Source organism: Saccopteryx leptura, chromosome 2 (genome assembly GCF_036850995.1).
Source record: "Saccopteryx leptura isolate mSacLep1 chromosome 2, mSacLep1_pri_phased_curated, whole genome shotgun sequence".
NCBI lineage: Eukaryota > Metazoa > Chordata > Mammalia > Chiroptera > Emballonuridae > Saccopteryx > Saccopteryx leptura.
In genome coordinates, this window is record NC_089504.1 from 252,563,572 (window position 1) to 252,583,183 (window position 19,612).

The window sequence follows — 19,612 nt, forward strand, 5'->3', positions numbered from 1 at the left end:
TCTGATGCCTCCTGCTCTTCATTCAGGGACATTTGAGAGGTCCCCTCCTTTCTGAGCCCCTTTTTATGCTCCTTGGAAGTCTGTGCTGCCTCCTCTGTTTCTGGAATACCCCCGATGAGGCCTGTCTTAGAGCACTCATCCGTCTACCATTCATCCACCATCCATTTACCCATCCATCCCTTCATCATCCACCATCCATGCATTCATCCATCCCTCCATCCCTCCATCACCCATGCATCCCTCCTTCTGTCATCCATCCCTCCATCATCCATCCATCCATCATCCACTACCCATGCATCCATCCATCCCTCCATCATCCATCCATCCATCCTCCACCACCCATCCATCCATTCTCCACCACTCATCCATCATCCACAATCCATGCATCCCTCCCTCCATCCGTCATCCACCATCCATCCATCTCTCTCTCCATCCATCATCCACCATCCATCCATCAATCACCATCCATGCATTCCTCCCTCCCTCCGTCATCCATCCATCCCTCCATCATCCATTCAGTTATCTATCCATCATCCACCCACTAAGCGAGTCATCCGTGCAGGGGAAAGAGGAGGATTTAACTTTTTAAAAGTAGCTAATCAATCACATCAAAACCATGTGTTAAAGCATAACATTCGCTTCTCCAAAGTGGGACCTCCATACTTCCGAACTCTCCACGACAGAAAGGGAGGCGGGCACCAGGGCCAACACAAAGACAGCGCGGGCAGCGTCGGCCACTGCGAGCGGCCGGGGCACCAGCCGGGGGTCCTCGTTGCTGGGGCAGGGCCCGCCGTGCTCCCCGCCGCCCCCGGGCTCTCCGGGCACGGCAAGCCGGTCCTACGGGCTCGGGGTCGCCCGCTCGGCTTCTCCCGCCCCCCGGGGGAGGTCCCGGGCTCCTCCATCCATCCATCATCCGTCTATCCATCCACCAGGCGGAGAGAAGGGGCAGCTCCTGACAAGACGGACATTACGGGTCAATGAAGCGCGAGGAGGCCCCTCCCATCCACTACCCTGTTCTGCTCCGCTTCCGGCTCCCGGCTTCCGGTAAGGCGCGCGCGGCTTCCGGCGTCATGGCGGCCTGAGCTTGGCGGCGGCGGCGGCGGCGGCGGCGGCGCGCGGCAGGCCCCTCCCTGCGGAGCGGCGGGTGGGCGGCGGCGATGTGAGCCGCGGGCGCGGCCGGCAGCCGGGCGTCGCGTCGGGTCCGTGTCGCCCCGAGTCCGCGCGGATGGCGGGGTCCGGCTGCGCGTGGGGCGCCGAGCCGCCGCGCTTCCTGGAGGCCTTCGGGAGGCTGTGGCAGGTGCAGAGCCGCCTGGGCAGCGGCTCGTCGGCGTCGGTGTACCGGGTGCGCTGCTGCGGCAGCCCAGGCTCTCCCCCCGGCGCGCTCAAGCAGTTCCTGCCGCCCGGCGCCTCCGGGGCCGCCGCCTCGGCCGCCGAGTACGGCTTTCGCAAGGAGCGCGCGGCGCTGGAGCAGCTGCAGGGCCACCGGAACATCGGTAATGGCCGGGGCGGGCGGCGGGGAACGGGGCGGCCGGTCTCGCGTGCAAAATTTGCAGGGAAAACCGGCCGAGTGTCGGGACCCGGGACATCCGTGCAGTAACTTCAAAGGATGTTCCCTCGACCCGGGCTCAGTTTGGACCGGGGAGAAATGACTCAGTATTTCACCCTGGGTGCTTTCACGTCCGTCTGTGGTTCCGACGATCAGAACGAAAGGTCTGAATGGACGACAGACTATCGATCTGGGGAAACGGCCCTCCTGCTCCTCCCCTCCCCCCAGCTTTGCCTAATTCCCGCGAGCTGCCCGGCAAGGCTGGCCTTTTTCATAGTGCCATTTCGGAGATGAAATTGAATACTAGTGCGTTTTTGTTTTTGTTTTTAAGCTTGCTACATTTCGTATATAACCATACTATTTAAGAGGGACTCCCCCCCCCCCCGTGTTTGCAGGCCTAAGAACTTAATGAATTTATGAAAGATTAGGGGAAAGTGGGGTCTTCAAAGCCTTCCTCTCTTCTTTTTATATTTAGATGAAAAGAGTGCTGTTTTGGAGGAAAAGCCTATCTTCAGTTTTTGTCTCTCCACATGGTGACGTTCATCTTTTAAGAGCAGTACTGAATAGTTTGGGTTTTTACTTTAAAAGCAGGAAATTTTTTACTTTTGATCATTTTTGCTTTGCACCCTCTGTGTATACTCACCCACCACGGACTGCTTGGTTAAATACAGCTTGAATTGTGCTGTATTTAGTAACTTTTGAGTCGTAATCGGCTGCTGAAGGTGGTCTCATCTTATTCTAGTAAAATAACCCAGTTGCCTAAAAACCTTAGCCATGGGAAAAATAAGTATAGTGGAAGCTTCCTAGCTGAACAGAATTATTCTTACCTAGACTCGCCCAAACTTGAGGTGTGCAGAGGGATCTACTTGAGTAGTAGTGACTGACTCTGAGTCGGATTTTTAAAGTAGTATTATTTGTTTCTTTTATTAGCGACTTTATAACGGAGTCTTCACAATACAGTTCTCTGCAAAGGTGCGGTCAAAGTAGTATCATTTGTTTCTTTTATTAGTGACTTTATACGGAGTCTTCACAATACACTTCTCTCCAAACGTGCCATCGCGCTGTTTGTTGCTTGAACTCCTGGACGTCAGTGTCTCGGAATTGCTTTTGTACTCCAGTCACCAGGGCTGCTCCATGTGGATGATCCAGCATTGTGCCCGGGACGTGCTGGAGGCCCTTGCTTTTCTCCACCGTGAGGGCTACGTCCATGCTGACCTCAAACCTCGTAACATCCTGTGGAGTGCGGAGAACGAGTGTTTCAAACTCATTGACTTTGGGCTTAGCTTCAAGGAAGGCAATCAGGTCAGTACAGTTCCCGAATCCCCGTCACGGCCTGAGCCAAGTATTTTTTTTTTGTAAGTAACCGAGTTGGACTAGTAGAGGCTTAATGGGTGTTTCTAACCATGATACTGAATTACATGGGGACGAAGCAAATATAAACACTTTCGTTGCAAGCCTGTAAGAAAGGATATGTGTTTGGGTTGGGTTGGGGGTACTAGTGATGTGCAGGAGGGCTCTGGAGCTATAGTATTAGGAGTAACTCCCCTGTAGAATACTTAGATGCATTTTGATCATGTGATTACTTGCCCTGGTGTCTGCACTGTTGGGGCTCATGGGAAAGTGTGCCAGTTCTGGCAAAACTTTCCCCTCCCCCCATCTGGGTTTGTCAGCTCTTCGCACAGTGTCCTGTTTGTTAGCAGGGTCTTGTAGGAAGACACCAAAGAAACAAATAGCTGTCTGGAAAGGGTAGGCAGTGTGTTTCAGCCGCCAGTCTGCCAACTGGTATGGGTCCACCAGAAATCCCATGCTGGTCTGTGAGAGAGTGAACCACCCTGATGCTGTATGAAGATTATAGACCCAGTGATCATAGTAGAGTGCTGGTGCTCAGGGTAATTTCCGCTTTAGTGGTCCCTGAAATAATTCTCCTATTGTCACTGGTCTCCAAGTGTAAAAACGTTGAAAATTTTGGGTGTCCAGCTTGCCTGTGGGATCCGCCCACCTTGGGAACCAAAGGCTGTTTGCCTTCAGCTGACAGCAAGTGCAGCGTGGAGGTGGTAGATGGGAACAGCACCCTGTCCCTGGCTGTAACGCTCGCTCGTCTTTAGGACGTGAAGTACATTCAAACCGACGGGTACCGGGCTCCGGAGGCAGAGCTGCAGAACTGCCTGGCCCAGGCCGGCCTGCAGAGCGACACGGAGTGCACCTCGGCCGTCGACCTGTGGAGCCTCGGGATCATCTTACTGGAAATGTTCTCAGGAATGAAACTGAAACCCACGGTCAGATCTCAGGAATGGAAGGTAAGGACGCCAGGGCTCTGCTCGGGGCCCCAGTCCCAGTGTCGGCATCCTCCGCTGACAGGGATGTCTGCTGAGGCCTGCTTCCGTCCTCCACCCCCGTGTTCTGCAATGGGGGTTCCCCCCAGCTGCTCCTCACGCCACAGCTGCAGGGGCGCTGGGGCTTACTGTTCCTGGGTGGGGGCTTGGCGTGCGGGCCGTGCTGGAACGAATGCCTTTTCCCGAAGAAGCAAAAGGGATATGTTTTATTTAAAATTTTTTTTTCTTAATTGGTTGATATTAGAAAGAGGAAGGGGGCAGAGAGAGAGATGGAGACATTGATATGCTGTTTCGTATACTCATGCATGCACTCATTGATTGATCCTTGTATGTTCCCTGACTGGGGATTGAACCCGCAACCTTTCACGTATGGGGACAATGCCCTAACCAACTGAGCTATCCTGCCAGGGCAAGTGATTTTTTTTTTAACCTTATTTTTATTTAGTTTCATTTTTAAAATCAGTTTTTGTCACTTTTTATTATGTCACTATGTACTATGACTTTTTAATTCTTTTTTAAAATTATTTTTTTCAGAGACAGTGAGAGTCAGAGAGAGGGATAGGTAGGGACAGACAGATGGGAACGGAGAGAGATGAGAAGCATCAATCATCAGTTTTTTGTTGCAACACCTTAGTTGTTCATTGATCGCTTTCTCATATGTGTCCTGACTGTGGGCCTTCAGCAGACTGAGTAACCCCTTGCTCAAGCCAGCGACCTTGGATCCAAGCTGGTGAGCTTTTTGCTCACACCAGATGAGCCTGCGCTCAAGCTGGCAACCTCGGGGTCTCGAACCTGGGTCTTCCACATCCCAATCTGACGCTCTATCCACTGTTTCACTGCCTGGTCAGGCTCAAGTGATTTCTTTAGTTTGGTAATTTACTGACATTTTAAAATGTTAATACAGCAGTATGTTGTAAGTTCACTGATACACTTTACACTTACAGTTGATGCTTTGTAGTTGGACTGTTTTCACACAGTCTCATTGAGTTCTATGATCCTGTGAGGATAGTGGAGTGGCTATTGGTTACTTTACTCAAATGGACCGAGGCTCAGAAGTGGGAGACCACTGGCTCTGGATCATGTGACTGTCCTCATGCCTGGGGCTCTGTCCACATTTCTGCATGCCTCCCTCTTTGCTGGTACTCCGTGTGCTCTTTCCTGGGAAAGTGACTGCTGCTTATAACATTGTTTCTGTGGGAACCCATTTGCAGTTCCAAACGTCTGACACAGGAACAAACTCTGTGTTCGTAAGTTAGGACTTAACTGCAGTATGTTTTCACACATGTTCTGGGGCTTGAATGTTGTGATGATGTTAGTATCCTTCAGGCTCGGGGTTTGATAAATAATACAGTGTTTATGAGTTACTGGTTTTAATATTAGACATCTGATACATAGACCGTGGCTGTGTTAGACAGCACAGAGTGGTAGTTCCTGTAGGGGAGTGCTTTGATAGCCTGGTGGGTGTACCAAATGCTTACTTTTGGCAAAAGTATGCTGCCATGCGAGTGAGACCAGTATCCTTGGTCATTGGTACTCCCAGCAGTCAAGAGGCTGAGTGACCTCCTCCAGTGTCACCAGTACAGATTCACTCCTTGAATTGGCTTTGGCTATTTGAGCCCTTTGGATTGTGTCTGCTTGGGCCAGAGCTGATCAAGACTAGGTCACAGTCAGGTATTTTTTGGTAAAATTTGGAGACCTCGTGTACTGATGAGATCCCCAGTATTTGCTGCCTGATGAAAACATGATTGTTGTACATTTTATCACTTTTTCTGGGGCACAGTGGTCAGGTGAGTGTCAGCACAGGCTCTGAAGTCAGACTGCTAGGGTTCATTTCTTGGCTCCAGCTCTTACTAAGATGTTTACTTAGGGTCACAAAACCATGGTTTACTTTCTGTAAAATGAGCAGAAGAACATATGTTCCATAAGAGTATTGAGGTTAAAGAAGAAATGTCTCATTCTCAGCATGTCTGCCTGTGGGACACACGCAGTGAACTTTGGTGATGATGCTGATAGGGGTCTTGTTACTCATGTGCATACTGCATGGTACTCATACATACTCTTGTTCCTCGTGTGCGTACTCCATTGTTACTCAATGCACACGCTCCATTGTTACTTGTGTTCACGCTCCATTGTTACTCATGTGCATACTTCGTGGTACTTGTGCATACTGCATGGTACTCATGTACATACTCTTGTTACTCATGCGCCTACTCCATTGTTACTCCTGTGCATACTGTATTGTTACTTGTGTGCATAAGCCATTGTTACGTGCATAAGCCATTGTTACATGTATACTCTGACACTCATGTGCATACTTCATGGAACTTGTGTGCATACTCCATTGTTACTTGAGCATACTCCATGGTACTCAGGAGGGGTGCTATGTTTCTCAAGGCATTAGAATATGAATAATAACATGCAATTTTTAAACTCTGCCTTATTCTCCTTGAATTCATTTTATTTCTATCAGAAAACCAGTGGAAATTCATCTCCAAGATCAGGCTCACAGCACCCCTGCGTCTTCTCACTTTGCTCTGAGCTGCATTCTGATGTGACTGCTTTGGTGTTTGTTTATTCATTCATCTGTGACTACCATAGAGGGCCAGGTGTGGGGCCAGTGCTGAGTAGGACACATGTGTGATTCTGCACATCACCTCCTCCACTAAGATCATGAGCTCGCGGAAGGGGGGATTTACCAGTTAGTGCTGGCTACTCAGGAAACACTGGCTGAGTGGAATAACCACAGGAAAACTTTTCTTCCTCTTCTTAGGCAAACAGTTCTGGTATTATCGACCACATATTTGCCAGTAAAGCAGTGGTGAATGCCGCAATCCCAGCCTATCACCTAAGAGACCTTATCAAAAGGTATGTTACCTGTTCTTTCAACTTTGCTTTTGACCAAATAGATTTAAGCTGTTATTTCCGGTTTGCCTGATTACCTAGAGGTTTTTTCCCCTCAGAAATAAATCCTAACTTGAGGTCTTATGTCCAGGCCAGCTGCCTGTGAGAAACCGAAGTGATCACGTCACTTCACTGAATTTGTTTCCAAAGGATGCTGTTCTGCTCTCGGGAGCACCAGGTCTCCGGCTGCTCATGGGGGGTTGGGCCGCGGGCTGCTCGGGCAGCTGTTGGCTCAGTGCAGGGCGGGTGAGGGGCCCTGTGTCTTTGGCCTTTTGTAGCTCTGGCTGCTCTATATAGTTAATGGAAAGTAAGTTTTTAAAGAGAGTCTTTATTAACTAATAACTAAATCTGCTTTGGACTACCAAAATAAGTTTTAGATGAGGTTGTTGTGTATTATACTTTAAATAATTACCATTAAAAACTCTGAGAACAGGCCCTGGCCGGTTGGCTCAGTGGTGGAGCGTCGGCCTGGCGTGCAGGGGTCCCGGGTTCGATTCCTGGCCAGGGCACACAGGAGAGGCGCCCATTTGCTTCTCTACCCCTCCCCCTCTGCTTCCTCTCTTTCTCTTCCCCTCCGGCAGCCGAGGCTCCATTGGAGCAAGGATGGTCCGGGCGCTGGGGATGGCTCCTTGGCCTCTGCCCCAGCCACTGGAGTGGCTCTGGTCGCAACAGAGTGACGCCCCAGAGGGGCAGAGCATCGCCCCCTGGTGGGCGTGCCTGGTGGATCCCTGTCGGGCGCATGCGGGAGTCTGTCTGACTCTCTCTCCCCGTTTCCAGCTTCAGAAAAATACAAAAAAAAAAAAGAAACCTCTGGGAACAGAACAGTGTTTCTGATTTCTGAGTAGATCCAATCACAATACTTTTTTTTTTAAGTCAGAGGAGGAAAGATAGACTCCGCATGCACTGGGACCAGGATCCACCCAGCAACCCCATCTGGGGCCGATGCTCGAATCAACCAAGGTATCCTCAGTGCCTGAGGCCAATGCTCAAACCAATTGAGCCACTGACTGTGGGAGGAGAAGAGCGAGAGATGAAGGAGAGGGAGGGGGAGAGAAGCAGATGGTCACTTGTCTTGTGTGCCCTGACCAGGAATCGAATCCAGGACATCTATATACTGTGCTGATGCTCTATCCCCTGAGCCAAGTGGCTAGGTCCACAATAGATATGTTAAAATAAGAAATAATGTGTATTACCAAGTAGTTGGTTTTTCACATTTTTAACCTTGTGGGTCAGAAATGAATAAAGTAATTAGTATGCTGTAAAAGGGTGAGTCTCTCATCAAGTCAGTCCTATTTTTCTTGGAATGTTGATCCTATAAATCTTCCATTAGATATTTAATTTTTTTACTTTTTATTTTGAAATAATTATAGATTCAGAGGAACTTGCAAAGATGTGGAAAGATCTGTCCTTCACCAGTTTCCCCCAGTATAACTCTTGGCTGTGAGTCAAACCGGAAATTGATGTCATAACACAGGGAGCTTTCTGGGCTTCCATCCACAGAGACACCCATGTGGTGCATGTCTTACTCCTGGTGATGGCTGGTTCCAGCTTCTTGTACTGTGGCCTTTACTGAGGTGACCTTGTTTTGTTGAGATGTCCATGGGTTTTTGATTTTGCTATCAAGTTCCTCTATTTTTGATGAGATTCAAAAATTATCTCGCTATCTTTGTTTTTTGAGTGGATTACTCTCTTTAGCTTTTCACTGAACGTTGTAAAACGTGAATCACTTTTCACCAACCAAAGACATTTTAAATGAGCATATAACAGGTGTGTATCGTGATTTATTGAACCATTTGTTTATAAATAGCACTTCTGTTTTTCTTAGATGACTCAGGAAGCCACGCTAGTCTAGTCAGTGCTGTGACGAGCACTGGCGTGACTGTATCTAGAGCTTTGCCCGTGACATGCAGGCTCTGTTTTGTGTTCCAGCATGCTGCATGAGGACCCAGGCCGGAGGATCCCCGCTGATGCCGCGCTCTGCAGCCCCTTCTTCAGCATCCCTTTCGGTGCGTTGACCGTGGCGCCGTCGTGTTCTGGGTTGTCTGGCAGTCAGATGTGGCCTCAGAACCAGTGGGCCTGGTGTTCGTCTGTGGGTGGGAGGCCGCCTCTGACTGTCCTCATGACCCCAACAGCCCCGCACATTGAAGACCTGGTGATGCTGCCCACGCCGGTGCTGAGGCTGCTCAACGTGCTGGACGGCGATGACCTGGAGAGCGAGGAGGGCTACGAAGGTCAGTGCTGCTCGCCCTCATGCCACATCCTTCCCAGCAGTCTGCTGTGGGCGGCTGGTCCCCACAACCCTTGCACCTTCCTCGTTTACAGATGAGAGAGCCGAACTCTACCATCTCTAACACGCTCTTTTTGATTCCTGCTGCAGCCTGTCCCCCAGAGTTCACAGGGCAAAGCCCTGTCCCCCTGTGTGCTGGTTTGGAGTTGGTAAACCTCAAGGTTGGGTGACGGCAGAGAGGCAGGCTGTGTGGTGCTGGTGCGTTGCGGTGTTGGCTGGGTAGCGGGGCGTTTGCTGGGTTTAGAACTCGGATGTGATTCCAGAGGTGACAGGCTAGGATGCAGACTGCACAGAACTTACATTGGGGACAGAATGGTGGTCCCTGTTCTTTGTTGAGTAGACAAGGAGCCTTCAGATGTGAGACATGGGAGACTGGGCATCAAGCGTGGGCTTTCCCGAGGGCCCCTGGACACACAACGGTGAGTGACTGACCAGGACCAAACGGAAGAGAGTGCCTATGTCAGGTTACCTGGGTTCTCTGCAGAAAAGTACTCCTTTAGACACAAGGCGGCCTGACCACAGAGTTTCTTGTCACTGACTTGTTGTAGGTCCCCGGGCTTTGCGCAGTTATCTGACAGTTGACACATGATTTCTGTGACTCTGGGACAGTTGTCAGTGCCTGCAGCCTCGGCTTCTGAGGGTGCCCCTCCCCTGACAGAATGGCCGTGCCCTTAGCGTTGTTTAATCAGGTTGTCACTGCAGGAAATAGGCCCGCGCTTCCTTAAACCCTAGGTGGACTGTCTGCTCTTGGCCTTCCATCTTACCACGTAACACTCCTTTTATGCTCCAAATACACTGAGTGTTTAAATGTTGTTTGTGGATTAAATTTTAGTGTCTAAGAGTCTCACATGAACACCTTTGTTCTGATCAGAAGGTCACTGTTGGGTAAGCTTGCATAGTTAGAAATCGTGTGGGAATAACTACCTTGAAATCTTGGTTGGGGCGGGTGAGGAGTTGAGACTCATTTCTTCCCCTTTAGACCAAGATAAATTCTCAGTCAGGTGGAGGTGAAAATATTAGAAAGAAAATGAAGTGAGGGAGGGAAGAAAACAGGTGGAAGAAAAGAGGGGAGACAGGTGGAAATAAAGGGAAAAATTAACTAATCATGGGAGTTTTAATTTTTTAATTTTTTTTATTTTTCTGAAGCTGGAAACGGGGAGAGACAGTCAGACAGACTCCCGCATGCGCCCGACTGGGATCCACCCGGCACGCCCACCAGGGGCGACGCTCTGCCCACCAGGGGGCGATGCTCTGTCACTACCAGAGCCACTCTAGCGCCTGGGGCAGAGGCCAAGGAGCCATCCCCAGCGCCCGGGCCATCTTTGCTCCAATGGAGCCTTGGCTGCGGGATGGGAAGAGAGAGATAGAGAGGAAGGGGGGGGTGGAGAAGCAAATGGGCTCTTCTCCTATGTGCCCTGGCCGGGAATCGAACCCGGGTCCCCCGCACACCAGGCCGACGCTCTACCGCTGAGCCAACCGGCCAGGGCTATCATGGGAGTTTTAAAAAAATATTTTTATAAGTTTATCACATAGCTCAGAAGCAGTAAAATGATAATTCACCAAATTTTAACTTGATAAAACCACTGTAAGAAAGATGAAAGACAAGTAACAGTATAGGAAAAGCCAGTCACAGCTCTGGTCAGGGACAGAGCTCCGTGAACCCCCCCAGGAGGTAGTAGGTGACAGACACAAGCAGACCCTGTCCAGGAAGGGGTGTCCCAGAGTGTCTCACTATGTCGCTAATTCTTGTCTATTGAAGGGCTAATTAAAACTACGCTGACGGGTGAGGAACACATCTGATGACCCTGTTGTGGGTAAGGTGTGGGGAACACATTCTCCTGGGTCACTGTAGAGAGTTGACATCGATAAACCTTTATGAAATGTGTACTGGTGGTGCTGACAGAATTACCAGTCAGATCAGTGTGCCCGAGCAAGTCTTTCTAGAAAGGCAGCTCAGAAATCAGAGGGAAGCAAGGAAGGCACGGCCTGATCAGCACAGCACTGTTCATGCTGGCAGAGGACTAGGGAAGAGTTGAATACTTCAGCTGCATCGACCATTCATAGCGTGAGAGACTAACAGCCATAAAAACAAGTGAGAGATGTCCTGTAACGACACTGGGAGATCTTAGAGAATCAGTGCTAATAAAGAAAGGGGAAGGTTGGAGGTTTTCACGTAACAACATGGTCACAATTGCTCGTGTGAGGATTCAGAAGGGACTGTTCGTAGACTTGGGGGGGCGGAATGGAATTCGGGAAGTGGGAGGAGAGCTCTCTTAGATGTTGGATTTTGATTTATTAGGATGTGTATTAGAGATTCAAAATGTTAAGATATGAAAAACTATTAACTATTGAATTTATTATATTCTATTCAAAAGTGTAAAGAGTGATCTCATGATTTAGCTTCTTTATACGGTTTTTAAATAGCGGGTCCTGTTAATCGCATCGCGTGGGTACCGTTGTGTTTGGTCCGCAGACGCCGTGGAGGATGTGCGAGAAGAGTGCCAGAAGTTTGGGCCAGTGGTGTCACTGCTGGTCCCAAAGGAGAGCCCGGGCCGAGGGCAGGTCAGTTGTCCGCGGAGGTCCGGGGACCTGGAGGTGGTGGGTGGCCCGCGGGACACTCTGGGTCTGTGGGGAGGTGTGCGCAGAGGGTGGCTTGGGACTGGGACGTGTCCATCAAGGAGATTTCCTGTGCTTCGCCCTTTTCCCCAGAAGGTCCATAGTATGCCCGCGTTTGTTTCATCAGTATTTGGTTTTTAAAAAGTATTAATCAGTCTGACCAGGCAGTGGTGCAGTGGGTAAAGCGTCGGACTGGGGTGCGGAAGACCCAGGTTCGAGACCCCGAGGTCGCCAGCTTGAGCGCGGGCTCATCTGGTTTGAGTAAAAAGCTCACCAGCTTGAGCCCAAGGTCGCTGGCTCAAGCAAGGGGTTACTCGGTCTGCTGAAGGCCCACAGTCAAGGCACATATGAGAAAGCAATCAATGAACAACTAAGGTGTTGCAACGCGCAATGAAAAACTAATGATTGATGCTTCTCATCTCTCCGTTCCTGCCTGTCTATCCCTCTCTCTGACTCTCTCTCTCTGTCGCTGTAAAAGGAAAAAAAAACAAAACAGTATTAATCACCTTTGAGATATTGTGAGCAGTGATACCAGTGGATTCACATGCTAATTTGGGTCAGGTTCAGCTACAGAAATACTTTGACCCAATTTTGTTCTAATTGAGTAGAGTTAGAAAACCATTTAGGTGATGCTGTGATTGTAATGGAACTGTCAGCAAGTTGAGTTCCAGTCTCAGCGTGACTAGCTTTGTGACAAATCTTAGTTCTTTCATTTATAAAATATGTGGGCTAAAACTAGGATCTCTATGATTCTAAAATTATATGACAAACAAGATAAATCTTCCTTTTGTCTGGAGTATTTTTATTTTTTGGAAAACAGAACATGGTTTTTTTGTGTCAGGGTTCTTAGACATGACACCTGTGACATGCTCTGGTGGTTCCTGGCTGGGGCTGTTGTGTGCGTTGTGGTGGGTGAAATCTTTTCTGGTTGTGTGTTACTGTTTTGTCTTAGGGTTGAGTATTATGGAAATTTGGGGCAACTGAGAAAGAAAGGAATTTCAGCCTGGTTTTTGTGAAAAATGATGGCCAGTCTGTGACGAACCCCATCTTCCCACTCAGTGTCAGGACTGGTGCTGACGGCACTGCTGTCCGTGGTGTGCCTGCTGCACTGCAGGTGCTGGGGTCTGGCCGCGGTCCGCAGGAGGAGCAGGGGCAGGAGTGCGGTGGAGAAGGAGGGAGTGCCCATGAGAGCCTGTGCTGTGGGCACGGGGCAGACCGGGCGGAGGGGTTCCGGGGCGGAGTGAGCCGGTGGGTGTGAGGGTCAGTAGGGTCTCAGAGTGGAAGCAGGAGAGTGAGCGAGGTGACGGGTGCGGGCTCACACCGTACGTGCATCTTGTCATTAGAAACAGTGGTCAAGAGTGAGTTTACACAGCTCTGATTCAATTATTTAATCTTGGAATGTGTCCTGGACGGTGAGGTGGGATGCTGCGGCTCAATGTGGGACGAGTTGTGCGGGGGCCCTCCTTTCTATACTTAATGAAAAAGCATGTGTTGCTAGAAACGATTTGGTCCCACAGCTAACATACCTTTATTTTTGTAAAAAAGGAGAGGTGAAGTATTAAGTGTCTGTAGGAAGAACACAGTGGGCGTCAGTTGGTGGGGTCACGCGCCCTGTGTTTGGAGGCCCCGTGCCTGGCGCGGACTCTGAGAGCGTGCAGCACCTTGGTCAGCAGCCTCCCGGTGCAGGTAGAGTTAAGGGGAGCCACCTGGCAGACTGGACTACTTGCTGTTTGGAAGGGCTTTGATTTCATGTTTCTGACCGGGGTGGGGGGTGTTAGGGTGACTGCACACAGTGCTGACCTGTAGACAGATGTGCAGGGCAGTGTTTTTCTCACAGGACAGGCATGCCTCGGTCGTGGATGCAGAGGTTGGTTGGTCATGGAGTGGACGAGGCAGACGTAGCCCTCTTTGTTTTACGTGCGAATTCAGAAAGTCCTGTCACGGTCTGTCACCCCAGGCTAATGCCTTGCACCCTGGACAGAAATGTACGCAAGACAGGAGGGACCAGCCACAGGTGGGCACAGTGCTCAGTTTACAGTCAGGTGTGGACCACCAGCATTTCGGATGATGATGGACTGTAGATGGCTGTCTCATGGATAGCACGGGGCTGAGGTCCACGGATAGCTCGGGGCTGCAGTCCGGTGAGGAGAGAAGGCGCGTTGGGGTTTCTCCCCTGACGGGAGCTGTTTGTGGGGCCTGCTGGCAGACTGCCTGTCCATGACAGCGCCTCAGTTCTGAGGGTGCAGGTGGCCTCCCGACTGGTCATCCCCTGACCTGTCAGCGCAGAGGAGCCTGGCCCCTCAGATGTACAGATGCAGAGGGTGTGAGCTCCCCAGATGTCGCCAGGCGAGTTTGTGCCCGGGACAAGGACATGGTCCACAGGTCCATAGGAGCCACCTCACGTCAGTGGTTGGTTTCTGCGGTGACGTGGAGCCAGCCTATCCCTTTATTTGGGAATTTGGGTTGTAATGATGTAAACTGTATGTACATTTTATTTTGGCCATCAGTTCAGTGCCAGAGAGAGAGGTCTTTGTGCCAGGAAATGGTCGGGACCAAAAACAAATTTCCAAAGTCAAAATGTTGTGTCTTCAGGTCTACACCCTCTTCAGGTGAACACCCCTTTTTTTTAAATGAATACCACAAAGTTCCTTAATCTGACACTGCCCGAAGATGCAAGAGCCAGACCCACATCACATGACAACCTTGGGTCCCTTCATCTCTCCGTCCTGCTGTTTTCTTCCTTCTGACCTCAGGCCACCTTTCCCTCCCACCCAACCTCCCTCCCTGCGGTCACAGCTAAGGTGGCCTGCACCCCCCCAGGCAGTTTCTCCTCAACTTTTCCACTCAGCCCAGCCCGCACCCTATTCACGGGGAAGCAGGGACAGTTTCCAGGTTGTAGTTCTGACCCTGTGGGACGCTGTGGGACAGACTTGTGAAGTCTGTAGTCGTGTCCAGTCGTGTCCAGTCATGTCCTGGCCTTCGCGGCACTCCCCACTCACTCCCGGCTCACCCAGAGTGACGTTGGTCCCACTCTGTTCCTGGAAAGGGTCCTGGACAGTTGCACCGTTTTTATCTGTTCTACCATATTTTCACTGCATGCCTCTTTTTTTTTTTTTTTTTGATGTAGGTACATTTAAGTACACAAACACTGACCGTTCTGTCCAGTGGCCTGCGGTATTGAGTGCAGTAATTGCTTTGCAGGCTGCCAACGGGGCTGTGGTGGGCTGTGTCATCTGGGTGTGTCGGGCCGTGGTGTTTGCAGGGGACTGCTCACAGCTCATATCCACACATCCCCCTCTTAGGCACAGCATGGCTGTGTTTGGAATCGCCTCTTCTTTCCATGCCCTGGGGGTTTTATGCCCCGCAGAGATAGCTCTGCTCTATCCCATGGGAGAAGGGCTCCTACCCAGCCACAGCTTCTGGGGAGACGTTGTTTTAGGAGAAGGTACAAGTGAACATTGAGAACCTAAAAACTGACTCCTAAAACCGTCTGTTGTTGCGTCCCCTGTGGAAGTCCCTGGGTGCCCGCAGCCTGGTCCTGGTGACAGGAGAGAGGGTGGAGACCCGTTCTCTGGTTCAGATACTTTAGGTAACTGAGGACACGGCATCTTGAGTCATTTTTCCTCCTGTAACTTTTGCTTTAAATCAGATAGAAGTTGTACTCTGTCCTCTCCCTGTCGTGGTGGGGATTCAAGTGCTCTGGGGGCAGGGTGGGAACATGACCCTCCTCACTGTGGTCACGGCTTCTCCTCTAAAGTCTTGGCCATTGCCCAGGCTTGCTGAGTGGCTCCCAGGCCACTCAGTAATGACTGTCTTTGTCAGGTGTCCAGTGCTGTCCAGCGTCCTGCGTGCATTTGGTGAGAGATTGTATGTTGTTACCCAGCTGGTCTCTGTTGGGTGCAGAGTTGACTGAGTTCTCAGGAAGCATTCTGCATGTTGCTGCTGGACTCTCCTGGGACCAGTGGCCCCGGCCTCACCAGGAGGCTGTGAACATGGGCACACCGGTTGGGGTGCTGATCCGAGGCGCCTCAGTCACTGTGCTTTCTGTCTCCTGACAGGTCTTTGTGGAGTACGCAAATGCTGGCGATTCCAAAGCTGCTCAGAAGCTGCTGACGGGGAGGATGTTTGATGGGAAGTTTGTGGTGGCTACATTCTACCCGCTGAGTGCCTACAAGAGGGGGTATCTGTACCAGACCTTGCTCTAGGCAGCACCTGCGACTGTCCTGTTCTCCTCCATTTCCTGGGCTGCTGTTCTCACCGGAGCAGGAGCACCCCTTCCCGTTGTGAGGGGTCCCTTGTACATTTGTTTCACTTGCTAATTAAGGTGCAGCCGTTGCTCACTGTCCTGTGGGGGCCCCTGGCTGCACGTGGGGCGGGTGCTGCCCTCAGAGTGCAGCCCCCGTCCTTACTGCATGTGATCATGACGCAGGGTGACTGGCTGTGTCGCGGTGGGGACGTCATCTGCCCAGCACACCTGGTTGTCCGTGTCCATGGCACCACTGGGTGCATGAGGATATGACCTCCCGAGTCCCACACTGAGTGATGGGTCTGTCACAGAGTCCTATAGTGCTGAATGTTCCTCTGAAGAAACTGCAGTGAGCCCCTCTATGTGGTTTTAAACTAAGGCTTTTGAGGTAGAGAGCTGATGCTTGGCGTCGCACAACTTTCTGGTGTGCTTGCTTGCGTGAGTGCAGGTGTGAGGCCCGGGAGATCCGTCTACACCCCCATCCTCTCTGTCTCACACTGTACACGTGAGTGCAGGTGTGCGAGTGTACTGTAAGTCCTGGGAGCAGGCTCCGTCCGCACTCACCCCTCCCTGCCTGATCTCACCTGGGAGGCTGAGGATGTTGGCTGGTCTGATGGAAGGGGAGTGAGAAACGTTGACTCCACGGAACAGAAGAGTCCAGGCTGGGTTCCGTTATACTGTCTCCATTTAGTGCTCGGGTCAGGACAAGCTGTGCATTGTGGACCACCCTGTTCTTCCGTCTGTGTTAGACCCCATGTGGGCTCCTGTCTGCCGGTCTCCTGCGGTCACTGTGGGCTTCTTGAGGGGCAGTTCTCCCTCTGTGCTGGGAAGCTGAGGGTGTGCAGTGAAGGGAAAAGAAAACCAGTGGACAAGAGCATGGACAGTAGACAGGGTGGTGACCAAGGGTCTCCTCTCCCACCCCTGCCCCATTCTCTCCATCCACCCTACACTGCTGGGAAGCCCGTGAGCCGCATCCACGGAGTCTGGGGAGGGGCTGAGGGAGTGGCGGGGGCAGCGCATGGGGAAGCAGGAGGGAGGGGGAACCCCCAAACGCTCAAGTCTGCCAGCGAGGTCGTGGACACGGGTGATACGGGCTTCCTCCCCTTCACAGTAGATTGTCTTAAAGGTTTTAAACTTAGGAAACCTCTTATAAAGCACTGATTATACAAAAAGTAGTAGTGTACAGATTGTGAATTGTTTCTTATTCCCTTAGTTAAACGAAACTATGTATTTATTTTTCCTAAGGAAGCCGTCCTTACATCTTTCCCGCTGGGAGCCCCCTTGTGCAGGCCATCTAGAGCACAAAAACTTCCATTTCAGGGGTGAATGCTTTCACCCTGCTCAGCGTGACCAGTTCACATTTTAGTTATCTGCAGTTACCAAGTTATTCAGGAATCTTTCTTAATATGTATTATGACGTCAGATTTGGAATAAGGAGGCTGGTTGATATATTGCCGAAGGCCTGTGCATGGCATGCAAGGGCAGGTTACACAGTGGGCTCTAGCATGTGCCCTAAAAAGGAAGTTGTTTCAGAGGTTGCTGAGCTGACGTCACATCCTGATCCAGGAGACTAAGCTGCGTGCGTGGTGGAGACTGGGCTTTCCTAGAACAAACGTCTGTGGGTGGCAGCTTCCACGGGGACAAGAGCACAGGTCCTCTGTCGCACTGATGGGTGCAGGACACCTATTCTCTTCAAGGGCCAACGGTCTAGGTGAGCATGTGACACTCTCATTCCCCCACCCCCGCCACCACAGTCCCGGTCCTTGCAGTGCTGCAGGTGGGCTTCCCAGCTTATTGACGCGGTGGGCTGCTAGCATCCGATGCTGACCTGCACGGCGTTCTTGACTTCCTTCTCTGTGCTGTCCATGTGATGTTTGACACCACAGTTTTATTACAGAAGATGCTAATGGACTCTAAGGGAGCTGAGGGAATAGTTGATGAGCCTGAGTAACCATTTATTGAATTAAATATTTTAAATCAAAGCCACAGAATTGAAAAAGATGCCTCCTATGATTTAAATTATTTTATTTACTAGTTCTTAGCCCATTACTACCAAAGATGATATTTGTAGGGTCTCCCTTCCTCTTCTCACATTATCAGAAGTTTAATCTTAGTCTCTTTCTTAAGCCTCAGCCAAATATTATCAAAGATGCAATTTTCACGATTCCTTTAAGATGAACTATATACACAGATTGAGATCCTTTGAAGTTATTGAAAACCTGGACTTTTTTTTTTTTTTTTTTTTGGAGAGGTTGGGTGAGGGGTCATCTCCCTCTTCCTGCCCTTTTGAGACAGTTTGATCTCAGGTAGTTTTGTTTCCAAAGTTAGATCCGTCCCTCCCACCCCCCACCTTTGGTTTCTTTATTGTTCCTGGTGTCCTGCTGCGTTTTTGCCCAGAAAAAGGCCTGTAAGTTGGTTCTTGTGCGGGACCATTGGGTGGCTCGGAGAGCGAGTTGGCAGAGGTTGGTGGTAGCACCCCCGGCTTGCACCCCCAGCCTTTCCGCCTCTGTGGGAGGCTGGTGCAACTGGGCTGAGGCAGTGGAGACCGCGGTCCGGACGCGCCCTCTGCTGGCAGAAGCCGGGACTGTGGCTGCTTTGGAATGACCCGGCTCCCGTTGGAGCGCCTGGTCCTTGGTAGGTGCTGGCCTGCCAGTCCTGGTGCTGCCTCTGTACAGCGTCCCTGAGGATTCAGAGGCAGTTTGAGGGGTCCATGTTACTGTCCTGCGCTTGACCTCAGAGCACAGTCACTTTAAGGAGTGGTGCTGGAATCCTTGCCGCCAGGAGAGGGGACTTATATTTGGCAGCATGACCTTTTTTTTTTTTGGGTAATTCAATGAAAATCAACATCCTAGTACCTGATAGTAATTGTAACATCTTGTTTCTGAATGAGGGAGTGGGGGAGGTGCTCAAGCACCTAGACTGTCACGCTGGGTGGCTTTGTTCAATGGAGGGGATCAGTAGCATCTCAGTCTAGGGGAAGCACCCATGTGAGATTTAAGCAAGTGCCTGTGTTTCCTGGAAAATACACCTACCGGGGTGAGGGCTTCCCGTGTGTTAGCAGTTAGCTGCACCTTCGGCTTATCCATGGGATAACTTTTAGATGGAGTCACAGTGAAAAGTCTAACATTTTCTTGGTTTACTTTGTGTGTGTGTAAAACTGTTCCAACTTCCTTTCCCCTCATGTCTGGTAGAGAACCAGAGCCCCTGGTGGAGCCTGGTTCTTCCTGGGTCCAGTTCCTTTCCCCCTCTGGCTCTTGGTGCCAGGTGTGTGTCTCGGCAGCGGGTCACAGATGGATACCCAGGTCACATTTCTAAGGTGCTCAGCGAGTCACTTTTCTGTGGAGACAGTGGATTTTCCAAGTGAGTCTGACTCACCGGCTTTCTCAGCAAATGTCAGGTGTGGAATCTGCTTGGTCAGCAGGGGGTCCTCTGAGCCTCAGGAGCGAGTTGGGGTGAATTACAGTTTCTCAGTTGCAGGGAACCGTGGGTGTTTTAGTTCCTGAAGCACCCAGATTTTGAAGGATTTTGTTTTCTGTCTAAGTTAGCTCCTTTCTACCTGACCCAGGGATCTGTTGTGTCTGTTGTGTTCTGTGTCTCTGGCTGGTTTGCGTGTGTGTGGTGGCCAGCAGGTGCACACGTGGTGTGTAGGTGACAGGTACTGTGGGGGTGTGGGAAGAAGGTAA

General features: G+C 50.8%; 1 protein-coding gene across 1 annotated transcript; it reads left to right on the forward strand.

Annotated features, from left to right (window-relative positions):
* Window positions 1-1,063: 1,063 nt before the first annotated feature.
* Window positions 1,064-18,173, forward strand: UHMK1 (U2AF homology motif kinase 1). The gene is made up of 8 exons (XM_066371359.1): window positions 1,064-1,493; window positions 2,556-2,848; window positions 3,652-3,843; window positions 6,650-6,744; window positions 8,710-8,786; window positions 8,913-9,011; window positions 11,541-11,629; window positions 15,742-18,173. Exons 1-8 carry the CDS (start codon window positions 1,226-1,228, stop codon window positions 15,886-15,888), a joined length of 1,260 nt encoding a protein of 419 aa, XP_066227456.1. The 5' UTR covers window positions 1,064-1,225; the 3' UTR covers window positions 15,889-18,173.
* The last annotated feature ends 1,439 nt before the right edge of the window (window positions 18,174-19,612 follow it).

Excerpts from the sequence above, each read along its gene's own strand:
- UHMK1 (XM_066371359.1), top strand. The coding sequence starts at position 1,226 with ATGGCGGGGTCCGGCTGCGCGTGGGGCGCCGAGCCGCCGCGCTTCCTG. Across the intron at positions 3,844-6,649 it reads TCAGATCTCAGGAATGGAAG|GCAAACAGTTCTGGTATTAT; the intron begins GTAAGGACGCCA and ends TCCTCTTCTTAG. Across the intron at positions 6,745-8,709 it reads CTAAGAGACCTTATCAAAAG|CATGCTGCATGAGGACCCAG; the intron begins GTATGTTACCTG and ends TTTGTGTTCCAG.